Raw genomic sequence first — 21648 nt, 5'->3', positions numbered from 1 at the left:
GGGACGAATGGGATTGAACAGAGTGAGGGAGTTTATTCCAAAGGTGGGAAAAAAGAGGAGTGAAAGAGTAGGTGAGCAGTGATTTGTGATTTTGGTATTTTTACCAGAAGGGGGTTTTTGGCGCACCTTGAGCGCCCTGTGGAAATATGGTGGGGAGAAATCGCAGACAGAGCAGGGGGGGGGGGGAGAGACCGGAGAGGAGACTGTAGAAGACAGAAAGACCACTGACCTGCCTGCGGTGAGAGGCCCAAAGACTTAGCCTCAGCACGGGAGATGCCAATTATCCGAAATGCCTTGGTTTCCACAGCGTGAAGCCGAGAAAGGTGGGAGGCAGGAGCACCAGCCCAGAGGGGAGAGCAGTACTCCATCAGGCTGCAGAAGAAAGCTTTGAATGTGGTCAGGAGCTCAGTGGGCGAGGGAGGACTTTGCACGATGGAGGATTCCCAGTTGGCGACTGGCTTTGGAGGCCAGGTTGGAAATGTGGCTTTCCCAGGAAAGATCATGGCAGATATTGAGACCCAGAAGCTTGAAAGAAAGAACTTCTTCCAGAGGATTGCTGAGAAAGTCAATGGGGGGGGGGGGTTCCAAACAGTCCTTTCGGAGAGACATCGTAAGACTGTGAGATTTGTCCGGATTAAAAGACGTGTTCCACATGTTGGACCAGTTTGTGATTTTACCCAGATGTACAGAGAGCGATCAAGCTGCTGCTTGCCGGTCTGAAGGATGACAGAGGGTGGAGTCACTTAAATCATAATGCAATAAGACATTGACTTTCATTTATCGTCGTAACATTTGTTGTCTTTTTTAAGTACTGGTAGCTGTATCACGTTCCTTTATTTTAGTTCCTAACACAGTGAGCACACATAGGAGAAAAACCACTGACAGGTATGAAATCCTTGACATTTGGACAAAGCAAAAAAAACAAAAAAAAAAAAAACATTTTTTGTAACTCAAGTTATGTAGTCAGTGACACTAACTTTCAGACGTTCCAGTAACTTTGTTTCGTTTTCTTTCATAGAAAAGCATTTTAATTTTTGACTCTGACTCAATGGACTCCTGAAAAATCAGTAACTGGATAACATGTCAATTTTAATATCAAGATAATCATTAGATGCCAAATAGGTGCAAATTCGACTCGGTATTAGTGGCAGGAGGACAATGTCTGTATTTATCGGTTTTGTTTTGTTACAGACAGCAGACAAAATTTGATGTTTAAATACGTTTTTCATGCACTTCCGGGTATATACTAGAGTAAGGTGATGTTTTTGAACTCATTTACAGCATTTTGTTTTTGAGGGTAACGTCCATGTCCATGTTATCATGGAATTGTCCTTGTTTCCTCCCATTTACACCGTGTTGTTTGTAATGTTGATGATTAAGCAAATGAGGAGCACATGCAGTAAATGGCACATACACACAATGATACGTCAGTGTCTTGGAATTGATGCTGAAGATTGTAAGTCATTGTGTGAGGTGGTTGGTGGTGTTGTTGCTGCTTTTAACAATACTTACGGCTGTGATAATTGGGAAGCTCACGGGAGGGCTCAAGTAATCGTTGGCCAAAAACCAAGCCATATCAGCAATAGCCCACATGATTCCTGAAGCGAAACCTGAATGCATCCAGGAAAATGGTCCTTAAGAGTTTGAAGATGAAAATTAGAAACTAAAGCTGGAACTTACAGACCAAGGAAAAAGTTTCTAAGAACTTAAGCCAACTAGTTATCAACTGTCAATTTCCTGAATTTGACTTTCATTTCAACTTGATCGACGTACCGGGAAGTATCGCTTTCGGGTAAAGTTTTGGATTGTTTTTCATGACTGCACAGTAGATCAGGAAATAAACTGTGCTCGTCATAAATATACCACTGAATGCGGCAAAAATGTAATCCATATCTGCAATGAGAAACAGACTTTTAGTGTTCACTTGCAATCAGCAGTAAATATCAATGATGTATTACTTTCTTATATGGTATACTGAAAGTAATGAGGTATGCACACTCATCTCTGAGCTGTCGAGCCTGGGTTTAAATCCCAATCGAGCTATAAACTGTTATCCTGGTGTTTCACAGGCAGGACAAGGTATCGGTGTATGTGCCATCCCTCTGATGCTCGCATTAGTTGGTGGACTTTATAGATCCGACGGTGTCCTTCGCGAAGAGCCGGTGAGCTATTGCCGACACCGTGAACAAATTACAAATGTCTGCATACTCGTGTGAGTATCATGCTTTGGAGTGGCAACCGATCCAGTATTGTAACCTCAGTCAAGAAACTGCTTCGGCAGAACCAACCCTCGGCGTAGAGCACGTGACGTCATGATAATGATAATGATAATTATTTATTATCAAGTGAAATTCTTACCAGAGAGCTTAACCTGCGAACGCAAGTTTGCCCACAATTTTCTGTGTAAGATTAATTTCACACAAAGGTCAACATTACAGTAACTTACAATTCTTACAAATTGGTATAAATAGATAAAATATGGCCACTTTCAAAGAGCCGATTACCGTGATGTAAGATGCACACGTCACGTGGAACAGAAGTCCTGATGGAAGCCCATCACGGTGTAAATCCATCGTGTAAATACTATGCAACTATTTTATATACATGTACATTGTACATGGTTCTGCCGGAGCAGTTTCTTGACTGAGGTTACGGTCCTGAATGGGTTGCTGCTCTGCAGGAGCAGTTTCTTGACTCAGGTTACGGTCGTGGACGGGTTGCCACTCCCCCGCAGGATACTCAACCGTGTGTGCAGGAATTTAATCTATATTGCTATCATATCATTACATCAGGACCTATGCCTATAAATCAAAACACAATTACAAAGCAAGATGTTGATCCAAAATTTTACTTCTGTCCCACAAAGGCAAGAACATTCCATCAAATTAAATGACTGAAGAATATTTCATTACGTAAACCTGCCTGACTTGTTACGATGTTTCGGAGGCGCACATCTCTGCATGTGAAAAGACTTTAATAAAATTTACCAGTTATAGTTTACAAAAAAATTTGATTCGATTCTCAGATATTTTGGGCCCAAGCAAAAGAAGACAAGAAAAAGAGCAATCAGAGATTGTAGGCCCTCACCAGGACTTGTTTTGTGTGAGTTTGTGTAGTTTTGTGTGGTGCTCCCGCTTTGATGCAACCCCCTCTTTGATTGGACACCTGACACTTATTATTATTCAATTGAATATGGAATGGGAATAAAATAAATTCAATTAAGATCAAATGGAAGATCAAATAGGTACAGTCCTGCATTGGAGTAATCAGAAGGAACCAGAACAAGCAAAAAGCAAAGATGAAGTCATCAAGAGGAACCTGGATAGGGTTCACATTTCAGCTGCTACCCCTCTACCCTCAAACCCATCCAGGCACAGCCAAGTGGGCCTTATCAAAAAATAAATAAATAAAAAATAATAAAAAATATAATCATTCCACCAGACTGTGTGTCCGATCAAGTTGAAATTTAAGACATGTATTCCACATCATGACTAGTTCATAATTGTGAAGTTTCACATAGATTGATGAAGCGGTTCCAGATAAAACATTATTTAATATTTTTCATCAAACCAATATGGCTGCCAAATCAAGTGACCTATCAATTATTCCTTAACAAACTTGTACATCCAAGGGTTGGGGAAAATGTGTGTGTAGTTTCCCCTCGATCTGCACAGCCATTCTGAAAGATTTTTTTTTTATCAGTTTTCGGGTAAATCCAATATGGCCGACAAACCTTGTGACCGATGATGTCATGTGTGTGAACGTTTTGTTCCTCGTGGACAGGCGGTCATACTTGTAAAGTTTTGCTGCAATCTGTTTAGCCACTTCAGAGAAGAAGATTTTTAAAGTTCAAAAAAAAGAAGAAAAAAAAAGGTCGCCGAATCACACGACTGATGTCATCATTTTTTTTCCTGTGGTCCATTTTATCCGTAGATCACCCTCAAAATTGTTCATACTGATCAGATGTAGCGGTCTGCATATGCAATTGTGACGTCATAATGAAGACGCCAATGACATCATTAAAAAAAAAAAAAAAAAAAATCACCCAATCCCCATGAGGACTTTCCCTGCAACAAGTTTCAATTTTTTCCTTGGTGTGGTATCACAGATACAGAGGTCCAAAGTTTTTCCCTTTTCCAACATGGCTGCCACACCATGTGACCTATGACATCATAATTATAAATAAAACTTTCTACATGACTAGTCGGTCCTATGGTGAAAATTCTCAATCCGACAAGCGGTTGCGGAGAAAAACACTAAAGTTCTATGCGGACAGACAGACAGATAGATAAACAAACAAACTGACCCAAATGCAATACCCTCTCCTTTGGCAAGGGGAACTAAATTTTGTTATTTTAGTAATTCAAGTGAACCCAATAAAAGTACAGAGAATTAAAAGGTGTCCTTATTAATGTGCCAAGAAAATATTATACAAAGGACGACCAAACATAGTTCAGTAAACACATCTCTTTTCTTGATCATACACACACACCAACAGGACGTTTCACATGACTGCTTCAATTATTGCTGTCTCACAACTAGTCTGGCAGAGCTTTCAGTAGTCGGCAAGTTAGCACGAGCACCCTGATGAAATTACAAATTGCCGCTCTAACGTACAGGGGGGGGGTGGGGGGGCACTGGATCAGCAGCAAAGCAACAAATGAATGTTGCCGCAGCACTGTAAGTTAGTGTGCAAATGCCAACAAGCCGCAGCTAGGTGCTGCACACGAAATAATGAAGGTAAAGAAGGATAAAAAGAAGAAGAGGTAGAGGAGCCTGCACTTGTATATCAAACAAGCAGGTAAATAAATGATGCCCATTAAGAACTTTCCTTCATGAGCGTTCAACGCACTTAAAACATACTTACCGAACTGGCTTGCACCCCAGTAATATGAAGAATTTCTGAGTCCCCTATTCTTTATGTAAATTACAGGGATGAAGAATGAACCATACAGCAATCCAGAAACAACAGCAAGAAGACAACCCCTGCAAGAAAAAGAAAGTTAGTGCCTGAAGCATTGAGGAAGATTGTATTTCAAAGAGTATTTTTGGCTAAAAGAGGAATGATAGATCACCTATGCATCATTAAATGAATGCAATGCAAGTCCGCTCACACGATTAAGGACACATGCGCACATGTGGATATGTATTCATATTTGTTTATACGTGTTGTAGGAAAAGAAAAAAGAAAAATCACCAATTAATTGTTTTTAATGAAAAAAAAAAAAAAAATGGAGAAAAGCAAGGAACTAAACCCTGTAATTTCCATTGGGTGCTTTAACAGCCAATCACACGGTCTGGATGAACGTAACCACATGATCGAGTGCTGTTGTCCTTCAGGTTTCTGGAAAATGATGCTCTCAACCCACAAGACGTTCTGCCTTGAAGCAGACAATAATAATCTCGGGCATTGTATCATGACAGGAGACAGACAAATAATTTGATGCAGTCTCATCACAGTCAAGTTAGTGTCCTCAAAGACATCGCTGATATGTAATGTTGGGTCCACCACAATGCCTCACCTGCTCTTTGCTCGCCTCAAATTAACAACATTCCAATTGTGTTAATCAACTAACTCGCTCTCTGTCCATTAAAACTTTCTGCCCATCAGTGACCTCAAGGCTATCTTGATATACACACAATTATATATCGTTTTTCGGCCAATGGGAGTTTTTCCGCCGTCGTTCGGCCAATGGGAGCCAACGCAGGACAATATTACTCATCTCCCTGTTTGAGGGGTGGTCCGCCATGACGCCCACCATGCCCCCCCCGGTCCAATCAGCAGACTTGGCACCCCTTTTGGTCAATGACAGGGGCAACGAGTGGATCGCGTGCCAAAACAGTCCAGTAAGGGGGGGTGGTTACGAGAGGGAGTCCCATTCCCCCTGGACGGAGGGTGAATAATTGTTCGGCGAGATCCGACTGGAAGCAGTTGGAGTTGGGGTTTGTCTGCCGGATCCTCTGGGATCGCCTTGCCTTGCTTGCTGGCGCTTGCTGCGTTGTCCGCCCACGTGCTGTTTGGCGTCCGTTCTTCACCCTCCGTCCCTGGCGCTTGGAGTGGCATGGTTGTCGCGGGTTTGAGTCCTGCCGAGCCAGAACGTCGATGACCGTATGAGGCGGACAGGTCCAAACGAGCTCTGGTCTCCGGCTCACCTTTCTTCGAGCTGGAGGCCTTCAAGAAAGAACCGACGGGGTCCATTTCTGGGTATCTGTGTGTGTGTGTGTTTATGTCCATGGGACCCGTCTGCTAAGTAGAATTGTTAAGTGCTTTTTGCTGTAGATTATTTGCATTGCTTAGTCGGATAACTCTGCCCTTACATGCTCCCCTCGTTCCCCAATTATTGTTGTAAGTAAATTCCCCTTTTTGTTGAATGTACCAGCTCGTTTCTGTATTTCCTTCATTGGCTTAGCATGGTGCGTGTGGGAAAATAGCGAAGCGGCAAATTGTTGATTTGGTCCGGCGCGGCTCTGGTAACTCCGCTCGGTTACGCTGGATCCGAGCTGTTACCTGCGACTCGGATCGGACAGAGTCGGCCAAGGGTGTGGTTCCCCGGTAGTTAGACTGCATGGGTAATTAGGTATATTGAAATTGGTAATTGACCCTATCCCACGTGGTCGACCTATTGGCGATCTTCGGTCGAAAAGGGACCCATGACCTTTCAGATTTCTCTAAAAGGTACAACCTAAATTCCGGGTGTTCGGTGGAGCCGACTCCCCTGCTCCCCCGAGCGGTCGTTCTCACCACCGAGACCCGGCCCCACAACAATATATATGTACATTTACGTATATATATATATATATATATATATATATATATATATATATATATATATATATATATATATATATATATATATATATATATATATATATATATATATATATATATATATATATATATATATATATATATATATATATATATATATATATATATATATATATATATATATATATATATATATATATATATATATATATATATATATATATATATATATATATATATATATATATATATATATATATATATATATATATATATATATATATATATATATATATATATATATGTATATATATATATATATATATATATATATGTATATATATATATATATATATATATATATATATATATGTATATATATATATGTATATGTATATATATGTATATATATATATATATATATATATATGTATATGTATATATATGTATATATATATATATATATATATATATATATGTATATGTATATATATGTATATATATATATATATATATATATATATGTATATGTATATATATGTATATATATATATATTATATATATATATATATATATATATATATATATATATATATATATAATACCAAGCTTGCACACTAAAAACACGGCTCGCAGTCACACGATCCCTATGAAACAGCTGTGGCACTTAGCGGACATGCCGAGAATGTTTGGAAAGTCTTGGCGTTCCATAGTACCACTTGCATTTTGCATTCCCCGTGCATGGTCTGTCGTCTGCTACCAGCTTTGTTAACAAATATCGATTATTCTGGGAAATAAACAATTACGTAACAACGCTCGCAACAGAGTTTATTATTATTATTATTAATTATTTATTAACCTCTGTTGCGAGTGTTGTTACTTAATTGTTACGTTCAAATGATCACTTTCTATTCCTGCTTGCATTTGTTTTTCGCTTTCCTTTTGTAGATGCCTAGTCTGGTAAGGGTGGGGATGCTGCCGTAAGGCACCGGAGGCAGGCGTATGACAGGCAGCGTTGTGCTAGGGCAGCAATTGTTGACACTTGCAGGCGGATCTTCATTGTGAGGGAATTTCCTGTCGATGTATCACCATTCTGTGTTGGTTGGCTTGACAACCAATGCCCGCATTGTTCCGCAATTCATTTTCCTGGAGAGAAACTTAATTGTTGCCATAATGGGAAAGTTCTCTTTGCACCTCTTTCCCCATATCGGCCTGAACTCCAGCTGCTGCTTACATCTGGCGACTCTGCTTCTAGGAACTTCCCAGACAACATCAGGCAGTACAACAGCACCTTTGCTTTTGTGTCCATGATTGCTTCGGTACACCACCATACTACTTCAGGATTCATGGCCAGGTGCACCACATAGCTGGGACGCTGCATCCCTCACCTGGGGTCAAGCCACGGTATGGGCAAATGTACATTCTGGAAGGTCGCCAAGCTCTTGATGCACGTTTGCAAGATCCTCACAATGCTGGGTGTACAGAAAGTACCACGGGTATAATTCAAGTACTGGAAACCAACAACACCTACGCTGTAGCATATAAACATATGCATGAAATTGAACGTGAAGTGGCTGGCAGTGCAGACATCTCGCGGACACCTCTTGTGACTGTTCGCATGGTCATTAAACGTAGTCATGACCAATGCCGTTATAATGAACCAAGACATGGCGAGGTCGCAGCTGTGTTTGTTGGTGATGGTGCACCCATATATATATATATATATATATATATATATATATATATATATATATATATATATATATATATATATATATATATATATATATATATATATATATATATATAGGAACACTTTTACTCACTCTCCTGTCGTAGCCAAAAATATACTCCTGCTTGCTGTTCACAAAAGGAATTTAGAGCACTGTGTGTCGAGATAAGGATGTGGTCAGTAATCCGCAAGAATGCTATTCACATTAGGGAGTTACTTTACTTTGTTATCTTGCTTGATACCCAATAGCCAAGGAGACTGCTTCGGCAGCACCAACACTCTGCACAGAGTATGGTCCCAATGGGAGGGGGGGAGCGGATTCACAGTTGTTGGAATATCTTAGCCAGCTGCTCTCAGCTGGTCCTGGGAAAGGGGGGGACAATTGTGAAAATAGCATTTGTCAAAGATAAAACCGTGCATAAAAGAGAGAAACTCAACTGCCCTGGCAGAAGCACTCTCTGGGCATCCTCAATTACCAAGTTGGTGTTCCTGGTGTTTGTTGCCCTCTGTGTACACGTATTGTTGGGCAATAAACAGTTTTCTCTCAAGTTCATCGACGTCTTCATGTGTCAACTGCAAGGGTGATCGATGATTCGACAATTGGTGCAACGAGCAGGGGTGAGACAAGGTGGAGGAGAGGTGGAGATGGACCCTTGGTGACCAAAGAGAGAAGCCACGGTGACCAATTTGAATAAGGTAAGCCTTTGTGCTGGGGAGTTTAAATTAGATACTCTCTTTCTCACCTCAGGTTCTGCCCATCCCTGCCTCTACCCTTGTCCTCACCCAAGAACTGGTAAAGATAAGTGTGAAGAGGGAATTGTTTATCAAGGGGTAGTTAACTTAAGGTCCTGAATGGGGAGTTTGAGGGCTGAGGACATAAGGCTGAGGCTGCCGAGTCGGACCCAAGAACAACTCCGGGAGGGGTTCAGCAATAGTGATGGGAAACACATCAGGAAAACGAGAGGAGAAGAAAGAACCTCCTCGGGATACACCTGCTTACTAAATGTTTAAGTTGCATGGAATGGTGGTAGTGGAACAAAATGATTGCTGGGCAGAATGGATGCTTAAGGATGACTTACCGTGGCCAAATTGCGGGTTGTTTGACCTGCGGGTAGTGCAGAATCTGCGGGAGGAGTTGCTAAGATGCCATAAACTATCCATGAAGGAAATGCCAGTGAACTGGCTGGTGTGGAATATGGCAGGAGGAAGCGAATAAAAGAGCAAGCACAGCCAAGCAAGCCACCTTGGCGGGTAAAGTGCTGAAGCTTCAGGGTCAACTAGAAGGGACAGAGCGGCAAGCTAAGGATGCGGCTGCATCGGCGCCGGTGCCGAGCCAAATGATAGGGCATGGCTCATCATCTGTCCTGGTGTCTGCAGCACCGGGGCAAGGGTACTCTAACACCGAGATAGTACCATCAACATCCCAACCCCTGGCATACCAACGGCTGGGGCTATCTCACTCAGCTGCACACAATCAGCTGTTCGACCCGTCGACTGGCCAACCGTATGGGTTCATATATCCAAAGATCCCAGGTAAGGATCGTGATGAAATATATATATATATATATATATATATATATATATATATATATATATATATATATATATATATATATATATATATATATGGAAGCAAAAGAGCTCAAGGAGCAGTGCCCCCTTCCCCTATGTATCCCATGCGAGAAATAAGGCCAGCAGCACCAGCTGTGCAGAATAGACATCCGCAAGGTGCTGTCACAATATATCAACCGTTTAAGGAACATGATCGAGTTATGCAGTTGAAATCGAATTTGCAGTTGAAATCTAATTTTAAGACCATACAGAAATTTATCATCAAATTTTAAGACGATACAGAACTAATTTTAAGACCATACATAACCGTTGCAGTTGAAATCAAATTTTAAGACCATACAGAACTTTATCATCATCACAAAATGCAAATATACCTTCAAGAGGAACTGCCACAGTAAAACTATTACCTGCTTTTGTATCTTCATGAAACATTCCTTTCCTTTGACTATATCCAGGATCTGTGTTTGTTCCCATTGCCATATCAGGAATAAAACCTTCGACAGCTCCCTTTCCCATTATATCACTAAATTAATATAGTATAAATTTCATCATTTCAGAAAGAGCAGAGACATAATCAACCGCTTCAACTTCTTGTGTTCCAATGTATAAACGAACACGATCAATCATTTTCCAGAATAAATAATTTACCAGTGTAACGTTTGTGTTATTCGCCACCTTAGTGAATGTAAATTTACACAACAAGAAACTTTTGGCTCGATTCAACTAAATTTGTTGATTATTTATTTCAAAACTATTTGTTCCATTTGCATTTACCTTGAAGTAATCTTCTTTTTAGTGGAGTTTGAGATGACAATGGTGTCATCCAAATCATAGATACTATCAATTGCTTCCACACTTGTATGTATTTCAGAAAAAAAACATGTTAAAACTTTTAAAACCCTGACCCAATTATTTGAATTATTTTCCGTCGTTCGTGGGAAGACAACTGAGTTTTGCCTTTATCAATTTGTTTTATTGCTTGCAATTTATGAGATTCCATTTGGGCCTCTTTTTTACTCTTTTTAGCACCCGCTACATTTCCCACAGCAGAAGCAGTTGAACCAATGAGGTCTTTATGTTGAAGAATAGTTGAACCTATCCCCATTAGAGTTTCAATTATCCCATCTCCTATTTTTGTAAAATGATGTCTGACACCCCTTTGTCTCTTAGGTTTATGGTATCCTCGACCAAGATACATACCTTAACCCTTGAAGTATGTGGAAAGGAACATCCCATACCCTGTAATTATTTTATATTTTCCAAACTCGTGTTTCCTCACAATAACCCTCGTATTTATTCATTGGAAAACTTCACGTAGGTGAATTCTGATGGATATAATTTCTCCATTAAATTAAATCATGTGATTATCCTGGTCGGTTATCCTAAAATTTACTCTGTGTATGGTTTTTCCTGACACAGGGAGATAAACCACATTTTTTGCTTCCATATTGAATTTGTAACCAATTGGGGTTGAGTATGCACTGAATGAAAATATTGTATTTGTTCTTATTCCATCATTATAAGTGCCATCAATCAAATCACAGTGAATTAATGCCGAATTTATGCCTGAAGATATTTGAATGACATTATCACTGTAAAACGTCCCATAAGTTTCAATCTTTTTTGAGGAGAAACCCAATAACTCTTTAAATGAATTATCAATTGTGAAATCAACGTTGCAGTTATTTTTAAGTTTCATCGTTGATTTTGAAGTACGTTTTTGAATATCTATAACAATATTTTTTGGTTCATCACCCTGTTCTTTCATAAGGCGAGCAATTTTGGAAGATATTTTAGAAATCTCGTATGCTCCGGGTGAAACTGTTATCGTTTTGTATCCACTTCCCAGATAAGAAAAACTTGTCATTTTTCTCGGTGATATTAAATAAGGTACTTGCAATACCCGTGCACATGCACGGGACGCACCAAGTAGTAAGGTAAATATTTACAGAACATCCCTAAAAACAATGTTTCCCGTCGAAGGATGAAGATGGTCAGTCGCAAGGGTGATGCACACATGAATGTCTTGGAATGACCTTGCCCAGGAAAATGCAACATAGAGCTGTCCATGCGAAAAGACAGGCTCAGGAAAAAAAAATACCAAAAGTCCCAAATGTCTGCCCTTGAGCTTTGTTGATGGTCAATGAATATGCCAGCCTGATGGGGAACTGTCTTCTCTGCAATATGAACGGCAGATTCATGTCATTGGGTGCAAGTTTAATCCAAGGGATTAAAATCCGCTTGCCACTTTGGGATGAAGATATAACTTCATCATCTATGGAGTGATTGTGCAGGTGCTTGACTATCAGCCGTGTACCAATGCAGATGCCATTCCTCACATCTAAGTTGAGAAGTAACATAATAATGCACCCAGGCTTCAATGCAAGATTGTGGGGCAGCATCCCTGAAGGAGTACAGCGATTGAGAAATTCCAACGGATAACTGTCAGCTTCAGCATCAACATCACAAACAACCGAATCATCACGAAGAAAAGTACGTGGCTCACCGGATCTGTCATAAGGATGGCATCATTAACCTGCAAGGTCACATCGTTTTTCGGAGTGAGAATGACTATCTTGAATGTCAGCAGCTGCATCAGGATACAAAGAGTAAGCAATATCATCCGTTAAAGTGCACTGAGCTGGTATGTCAACCATATCAAGAGAGTTCAGTGTTCCATTACCAAACTGCAAAAGCCATTGCGCAAACTCTACTTCGTTCTCCTTTGCACGCATGTTGTGGATGAGGTGCGCTGTTTCAAAGTGGCACCACAGTGGGGACCATTTTACGCAATTCTCCACAATAGACGATCTTGTTCCATGTGGCAGCACTGGTAGAACTTGTCGAAAATCACGACCCAGAAGGATGATCTTGCCCCCAAAGGGAACATCAACTGAGGTGATGTCTCGCAAACATAAGTCAATCGCACGCAATGCAGGTAGAGGCACCATTGATGCTTCATCGATGACAATGAGAGAAAGATCCCTCAATAGCTGCGCCTGGCGAGAACTCTGTTGAATGGAACATGTACTGTTGTCTGTTATTGGAACGGGTAATTTGAACAAACTGTGCACTGTCTGGCCACCCCGCAGAAGTGTGGCAGCAATACCAGTCCATGCACTTGCAGCCACCCTCTTGTGTCTGATAATGAAAGTAGATACCAATGTATTGCACACCATAGTTTTACCACTCCCCCCTGGGCCATCAAGAAACAGGGCATGTGCTGTTGGAGGAGATCCATCATCAATTGCACGTAATGCTGAAAAGACTGCATACACTAAACGCTGCTGTTCAGGATTCAGTTTCGCAATGGATTCATTAGCAAACGCACATTCCTGCAAGAGATCCACAAAATTTGTATGCGGAGTAACATCTGTCGACTCTGGCAGTCCCAGATCGGTGCATTTAATTCCAGACTGGGCCAATATCATTTGAATGTCCATCATAGCCAGAATCAGAGTCCTCTCCACTGCAAGACCGTAAATAATCTTCGCACATGGCAGCTTTGAAGCGCTCCCAAAGTTCCAAAGGCCTCTGCATGCCACAGTGCACACACAGTGTTGCAAAGCGAAAGTGCAGCTGAGATGGCATGTGGAACACACATGCTTCCTCCATGGTGTGTACCCACTGGCTGTCATCGGAAAGAAGGTTCAAAGCAATATATGCTTGATAGAAAGTGTCATGAAGCACACCATCTACTGACCTCAGGTCTTCATAACCATATGCACATGCAATAGCAGAATGCGCAATCAGGATAACTCTGTCGGCTTGGTTAACTGCATACATGCGAGAGATGATCCTGTCACCACCAAGCTTTCTGGGTGACCACTTTCTCTTGGACGACGTGAAGATGTAGTTGCATGGGACTTCATGATATAACAACTGAAAGGTTCAGCATCATGCCTGTTTAATGCAAACCATGCTATCAAAGTGGATTGTGATAGAAGCCTCTCTCTTCAGAGCTTCCTCTTCATGGCCAGGCATGAAATACACTGAATTCTGCTCAGGAAGGTGAACAGGCAGTCGTATAATTGTATGCGACTGGCCATGCAGACGGTATTCAGAAAGGTGCCAGAAAGCCTCTGGTGGACTCACATACCTTGTGTCCAGGTAGTGCCGAATTTCATCATGATCAAGGTGCTCATTTTCGATAACTTCGACATTCGCGCAGTCGTGGCCTTTGTAGACATACTTGAAAAGGTATTTCACACTCCGTATAGATAGACATGCCTCAACATTTATGTGGGCCTGGTACTTCTGACTCAGAAACGGGTTGCATGGTACTATCCATCTGTTATCAAGATAATGCCCAGCAACACAAAATCTTTCCATCATCGCGGTGCCTGTAGACAGGGTAGCCATTGCCCGTAATAGCAGTTGCGTTACAGAATTTCGTAGGGTACTCTTTGATGCACTGGCCAGCTTCCATACATACTGACTGTGGCTTGAGGGTCCCGCATAGACCATGAACCATACACGACTGCACATCAAAAAGGAGCGCCTGAGTCACCTTGTCAGGGATCTCAGCCAAAATCAAAGAATCAATGTCTCGCGGATTCCTTTGCTTGCTCACCTGATCAAGAATGATAAGCATGTGCGCATGGGGGAGGCCGAGTTTCTGAAATTCAATCACGTGAACATACACAACAGTCACACCAAGGACATGTCTGTCCGTAATATCTTTCAGCAATTCCTCCAGGTGCCTCTTGAAGACTCTGGCTTCCAGGTCAGGTCTATCTTGCGCATACTGGCACGGACCCAAACTCCCAGTGATCTCTTGCACTTTTGGGTTACACGTAAAAGTCAAAAATATATCCGGCTTGCCATATTTGCAGCAATTGCCATCGCATCCTGGTAGTTCTGCTGCATTGCTCGCGGACTGCCAGAATAAGAGGACGGAAGGATGACTACTTTACCTGGCAATACCATCTGTGATGCACATGGTCCATCAAGCCTCTGTACTTTTCGACATGGAGGCTCGATTGATTGCGGCGCAGGAGTTCAAGCCTGGAGGCCTCAGCTTTAACATAGGCATCCACCAAATACTGCTGGAATAGTTTCCCAGAGCAATGTACAGGTGAGAATGGATCTCTGATGGCAATTCTGTATGCACAGTGTTGAAGAAACGTGACTGTCTGTCGTTTAGTTATCCACTTTGCTTTAACATGCAGAGTACCTTGAACCCAGCGCAAATCCCCTCTCGGGAAAAGCAGAGGGTATAACATTGGGTCACAGTTCGCAGACATGTAACTTAAGTTCGACAGCAGCCTGTGGCGGGGACAGATGGCAATGTCATTGAGTACGGGGGGTGCACCATCATCACCAGCAAACACAGCTGCGACTTCGTTATATCTTGGTTCATTATAACGGCGTTGGTCATGACCATGTTTGATGACCATACGAACAGTCGCAAGAGGTGTCCCCGAGATGTCTGCGCCGCCAGCCGCTTCACGTTCAATATCATGCACATGTTTATATGCTACAGCGTAGGTGTTGTTGCTTTCCAGTACTCCTTGAATTATACCCGTGGTACTTTCTATGCACCCAGCATTGTGAGGATCTTGCAAACGTGCATCAAGAGCTTGGCGACCTTCCAGAATGTACATTTGCCCATACCGTGGCTTGACCCCAGGTGAGGGATGCAGCGTGCCAGCTGTGTGGTACATCTGGCCATGAATCCTGAAGCAGTATGGACCTGGAGGTGCATAGTGGTGTACCAAAGCATTCATGGACGCAAAAGCAAAGGCGCTGTTGTACTGCCTGATGTTGTCACATAAGTTCCGAGAAGCAGAGTTGCCAGATGTAAGCAGCAGCTGGATTGAGGCAGATATGGGGAAAGAGGTGCAAGGAGGACTTTCCCATTATGGCAACAATTAAGTTTCTCTCCAGTAAAACGAAGTGCAGCACAATGCAGGCATTGGTTGTCAAGCCCACCAACACAGAATGGTGCTACATCGACAGGCAATTCCCTCACAATGAAGATGCGCCTGCAAGTGTTAACAATTGCTGCCCAAGCACGACGCTGCCTGTCATACGCCTGCCCCCGGCACCTTACGGCAGCATCCCCACCCCTTACCAGTCTAGGCATCGACAAAAGGAAAGCGAAAGACAAATGCAAGCAGGAACAGAAAGTGATAATTTGAACATAACAACGCTCGCAATAATTTGAACCTAACAATTACGTAACAACGCTCGCAACAGAGGTTAATAAATAATAATAAACTCTGTTGCGAGCGTTGTTACGTAATTGATTATTTCCCAGAATAAGCAATATTGGTTAACAAATCTGGTAGCAGACGACAGACCGTACACGGGGAATGACAAAAATACTGTTGTGGTTGAGGAAATTCGCAAACCACCATTCAGGTCCCGTAGGTGAGATATCTCTGTGTACATGTGTAGTTAGCCCAAACCCGTTGTTTAGAGGGATTAAATGTGATTCATTCGGGCTGCGACCCTTTAAGATAGCCGTTTTTCTGTTCTATCTTTATTTTGAGCCAACCACGTCTCAACTGCAATCACACAACAACCACCAACCGCAACGCCGCTTCACAACAACAACAATGCCAACAGCCATGACCTTTACCTTCACAGCACACCATCCCGCAACCATCGCATCACCACCATTCCAAGCGTCACCGTGGCCAGGGACCGCCACTTTAGACCCTCCGCCACTTTCGCCTCTCCTTCTGCGGCCATTCCCACACCGCTTGTGGGCACCGAGAGTCAGGCTGTCCTGGACTCGTAAAGGGCACGCGCCGAGCAGCGGGTGCAAGAAGCGGCCTTTCCGAGGAGAAGTTGGATCAGGAATGATACAGGCCCACTTCTGATCCGTCCAATCAGCAAGCGCGGGGCGATTTGGCCCCGCCTCCAGGCGCGTCGGAGTAGAAGAATCGATATATGTAAATTTGAGGATCAGGGGAGGTTCACGCCCACTTTTCCTCCGTCTAATGGGCGAGCGTGGCTCCTCCCCCGAGCTCATCCTGATCCGGAAATTTGCATATGGGTTCTCCTGCAGTACTATAAAGCGCCGAGCGGGGAAAATTCAGTCAGTTTTTGGGCTCGGGTGAGTTGGAGAGGTGTGGCAGCGGCGGAGTGTGGCAGCAGCAGTCAAGCCGGGTCTGGAGGAGAGTCGGAGTCTGTCGGGGTTCGGAGTCTGTCGGGGAGCTGCAGAGAGGGGAAGCCAGGAACGCGGTCGAGGTCGCAGTGGAGTCGCTCGTTGCAGGACCCAAGCAAGCCAGCTATTCTCTTTCCCCAGAGCATCAACAATTCCCCCCTTTTTCCCCCCCGCGCTGAGATAGTGCGGAAAGGACGCCCCGTTCCCACCCCATTCCAAGCAGTGCCAACGAAACCCACGGAGGAGCGCCGAGTCGGGGCACCGCCGCGGCATTTGCGGCTCATCACAAGACAGGTAGGCTCCACCCGGTCTCGTGCCCACAGCCCCGTCTGCCCACTTGTCATTGAGGGTGGCCCTTTTTCATTTGCTTTTGAATATATGTGTTGTCGGCGCCGTCTGTAAAGTAAAACTGTGTAAGTGTTGCCGTGTGCTCGCGTAGTCGGTAGTATCTCTGCATTGTTGTGTTTCTTTTGTTGCAATTGCTTTTGGTGCATAATTGTTGTCATTGTATTGGTGTGCTATCCGTGTGCCGCGGAATAAATGTGCCTCATGTTGAACTGTTTTTCCCGTTTCGCTTCGTCTTTTCTTTAATTGAATCTCCATCTTACTTCACGTAAAGGGTTGGTCGTGGGCTAAATACGCCCGATAATTAATCGGAACCGTCGAGGTTGACGATAACACCGCTCGGTTATCCCGATGGTACGGAACGGGTCGCTTAAAGTGGCCCATGTCCAGAGTCGACCTGCGGCGAGGTGCGATCGCCCTGTCTACCCTCCGTGTGGGTACTTAGGTAGGTCGAATTTGGCGAACAACCCTATCCCACGCGGGGGGCCGATTGGCACGATCGTGGTGAAGCCGAAAGGCCCACCCATGACTAGTTCCCGGCGTTAGTCCGAGAGGGTCACGACAGAATTGTCCGTCCGGTGGGCGACGTGCTGCGATTCGAGTTACGTGGCCGCTCGCACGCCGGCGGGCACGAATTCGCAACAATACGTATTGTGCAAAATGCAAGTGGTACTATGGAACGCCAAGACTTCCCAAATATTATCGGCATATCCGCTAAGTGACACAGCAGTTTCATAGGGATCGTGTGATGGCGAGCCAGGTTTTTAGTGTGCCTTGCTTTGTATTATAGAGATTAGTCTTTTGCTCTTCCAGCCAAAAAAAAGCTGTATGAAGCAACCAACAAAGGTTACACAAAGTAAGTCTTTTGCCGTGTCAAACTCTCCAAGAGTTCTTCTCCATCCGCAGATATTCAAAAGTAACAAAGAGTGCACAAGAGAATCCCAACGCCACACACCTCAGCTGCCAGACCGTTTTCATTGCTTATTGGCGAGTTCTCAGCAACAGCGTCAATAGAAACTCGCACCACTGAGACTCCCAAACATGTACCATGTGCAATTGTGATAACAGTAATCACGTACAGTAATTATGAAGACCAATCATATCTCTCAACCAAAACCACAATTACGGGTGAGAGATGTGATTTGGGTCTTTATAATATACTAGTCGAAACCCCATCACAGACGGATTCCGTTCCACGAGCCCAATATGACAAGCAGTGGCGGCTCTTGTAAGAGCCGGATCCCAGTCGATGTACTCCATGGCCTCACCTAACGAGGCCTACAAAACGTCCTTGTACACGACATTTTTGGTGCACACTACTCCTTCTGAAGAAGTCCCCTGATTTGTGCACGTGTCTACTTTGACGTACAAACACCGTGTCAAAACTTCTCAGGTCACAGCACCGATAAAAACGCAACGTGACCGCGAGGAGGAGCACAAAATTGGTCCTTCAGTTTTAATATATAGATCGAAGATACAATGTATCTTGTTACATGTTTGTGTCAAATTCACCTTCTGCGTTAGTCGGCATATGCAAAAGAGGGTTTTACATTGCAGACACTATTTTTGAGGAGTGGAATTACACCTCTCAGCGGTGACAGTCTGTCGACGACAGAGGTAATGACGTCAGCGAATGAACGATGATGTCATGACGTCCTTACACCTCTCAGCCGTGACGTCACACGTCACCATGTAAACGAATGTAAAACTAAAAGTATTTATTCTGCTTCAGCGTTGAAGTTTGACTATTGCCACTATGTGCGATGCACTCTTACAGGTACGAAGTTTCTTTCAGTCCAGGTCACAGTACCACGAAAAACATGACGCGACAACTCGGAGGAGCACAAAATTTGTCCTTCAGTATTAATATATCGATAATTACATATACATATTGTGGTGTAGACAACCCCTCCACTGGACCTAAAACAATTAATTATTGGTGGGAACCCCTCACCCGAGGGTAACCAATATCTCACCATACGGCTATCTCCATCTAGCGTACAGCACGGACTAATCACCATCCCAGAAGTTCAGCCAATCATGGACCAGGAAAGGTTCACGGCCTGCTTCACACACACTGACTGGCATCTAGAAGGGACAATCTTCACCCAACTCCCCACCCAACACACATTGAGGGGATGGAGATTGATGTGCGTACTACACTTTACACCTGCCCTGTTCATAGAATGGAACAAAAGGGATTAGACACCTTACACCGAGCTATTGGAGATCACACAACACCCTCCCCTCATGAGCGATACTGAAGACAACTTAACCAAACCACATGGACTTGTACAAGTACCAAAGGACTATCCAAATACAAATGGTGTCTCAGCATGTCATCTAACGACTGTCCGCTACCTCGCAAACGTAATAAAATAATTAACCGTTCATAAATTACACAAGGGCATTCAAAAACCTTCATGAAGATTCACGCATCAGTCAAAGATTTTATGATGTTTTATTTTAATTTTTTCAATAAACATGTAATTAGTGTCTTTTTTAAAGTTCTAACCAATGAAAAGAATACTTGAAAAAATACAAGATTGGCATTACTTTGTGCATTGCAAGTATCTCGTGCAGACATAACATTTTAACGGCCCGCGCCAGTTCGATTATTTAAAAGGTTTTTTTGGTAAAACATCAACAAGAACGGACATAATCTAATTAGCACATTGTCAGATTTCAACATTCAACAAGGCCAGATAAAACTGAAGTGTGATAATGAAAAATGTTCACTCACAAAACATGTTTCTGTCTCGAAGACAATTTGTCAATCCATGAAGGATCCGAGTTTGGCACAACACTGACGACCTGCTGGGGTGGACTTGCATTCACAGAGGCATCCAACTGCAAAAGAGAGCTTTGTTTCAGCAAATATTTTTGACATTTGTCTCATTCATTCATTTTCAAAGAAATACGATGACTACAACAATTACAACAACTATGACTACTACCCTAATTATTGCCTTATTGTGGGGATGGCTGGGAAAAAAAAATTGAATCCAACTCTAACGAACCGGTTATCCATGCTTGATATTCGACTGAAGGTGATTTGGGGAGGAATTTGTCATTTGTTCGGGATGCCAGGAATAATTTTCCTCGTCTTGGTGAAACACACCGCCGGATATTCAACGTCCACCAAATAATTTTAGTTTCACATCCGTCGGATAAATTTCGTGCCTGCGACACATCGATCCGATAGTTTCTCGTCGAGTTGGGAACAACACCCAGCGCTGACGATTCAAAGGAAAGTGCACGACATCGACGGAACCTTGTCGGATGTAGAAGAGAATAACAAATGATGGTAGAAGGTGTGGGGTTTACACGCAATGGGCAGACAAAATTTGTCAAGAAAATATATTCAACAGAGTTCACCTTTCCTTAAAGGTGCTGAAAGTTTTACGACGACGCAAATCAGTAATCGCCTTTGTTTAGTTTTGTTTGAACAAATGGAGAAAACATGTCAGCTTATACATTGATTGTAAAGACCAGCAATCACATGTTTCCCTCTGTTATCAACTATCCCCCAAAATGTACAGGATTTGACATTTGCTTGCATGTCGAGATGAAGCATTGTATACGACTTATTCATGTTTCCTGTTTTTGTTTTTCTCAGGATGACTGATGTTGTGGTTAGAGGTGTAGCATCTGACACGGAATTAGCAGTGTTGGGGTGGGGGCAGGGTGAACATCCTGAATCTCAGGGGGGGGGGTGATCCTGAACATGCCAAGCGGGAAGGGGTGGGGGGGAGGTGGGGATGAGGGGCATCCTGAACTTCACAAATTGACTGAGCTGGAAGTCCCATTGGACTTTAACATCATATTTCTTAGATACAGTTCAGAAACCTCATTAAACTTTGTAATGGAGGCTTCATCGGGTTGGACATGTGCCAAGCACCCATTGGTCAGGACCCTTGCAGCATGTTCTGGTGTGGTAAAAGAGGTTAAAACCTCAATGACAGTGAAGATACAGAGAGAACAAAACACACACACAGACTACTTGCAATACTTGTACAGTTTAAAAGTACAAAGAGAAATAGTGAGAAAATACTTAAATACACATGTATTAAAAAGAAAGGTACGTCGTGGATTACTTCAAGTGTCTGCAT

General features: G+C 42.9%; 1 protein-coding gene across 7 annotated transcripts in view; it reads right to left on the bottom strand.

Annotated features, from left to right (window-relative positions):
• Positions 1 to 21648, bottom strand: part of TMEM144 (transmembrane protein 144) — an 84336-nt gene that overhangs the window by 7094 nt on the left and 55594 nt on the right. For all 7 annotated transcript variants that reach the window (XM_085847332.1, XM_085847316.1, XM_085847324.1 and 4 more), the window contains 4 exons: positions 20280 to 20386; positions 4868 to 4986; positions 1774 to 1893; positions 1513 to 1610 (listed from right to left, as the gene is read on the bottom strand). In XM_085847332.1, coding sequence (XP_085703458.1) covers positions 1513 to 1610; positions 1774 to 1893; positions 4868 to 4986; positions 20280 to 20386 — 444 coding nt within the window. The remainder of the gene's footprint in view (positions 1 to 1512; positions 1611 to 1773; positions 1894 to 4867; positions 4987 to 20279; positions 20387 to 21648) is intronic.

This window comes from Eptatretus burgeri, chromosome 1, assembly GCF_056783735.1.
Source record: "Eptatretus burgeri isolate ZD-2024b chromosome 1, Ebu_testis_v1, whole genome shotgun sequence".
In the NCBI taxonomy this organism is placed as follows: Eukaryota; Metazoa; Chordata; class Myxini; order Myxiniformes; family Myxinidae; genus Eptatretus; species Eptatretus burgeri.
This window is presented reverse-complemented; position numbering and strand designations above follow the sequence as displayed.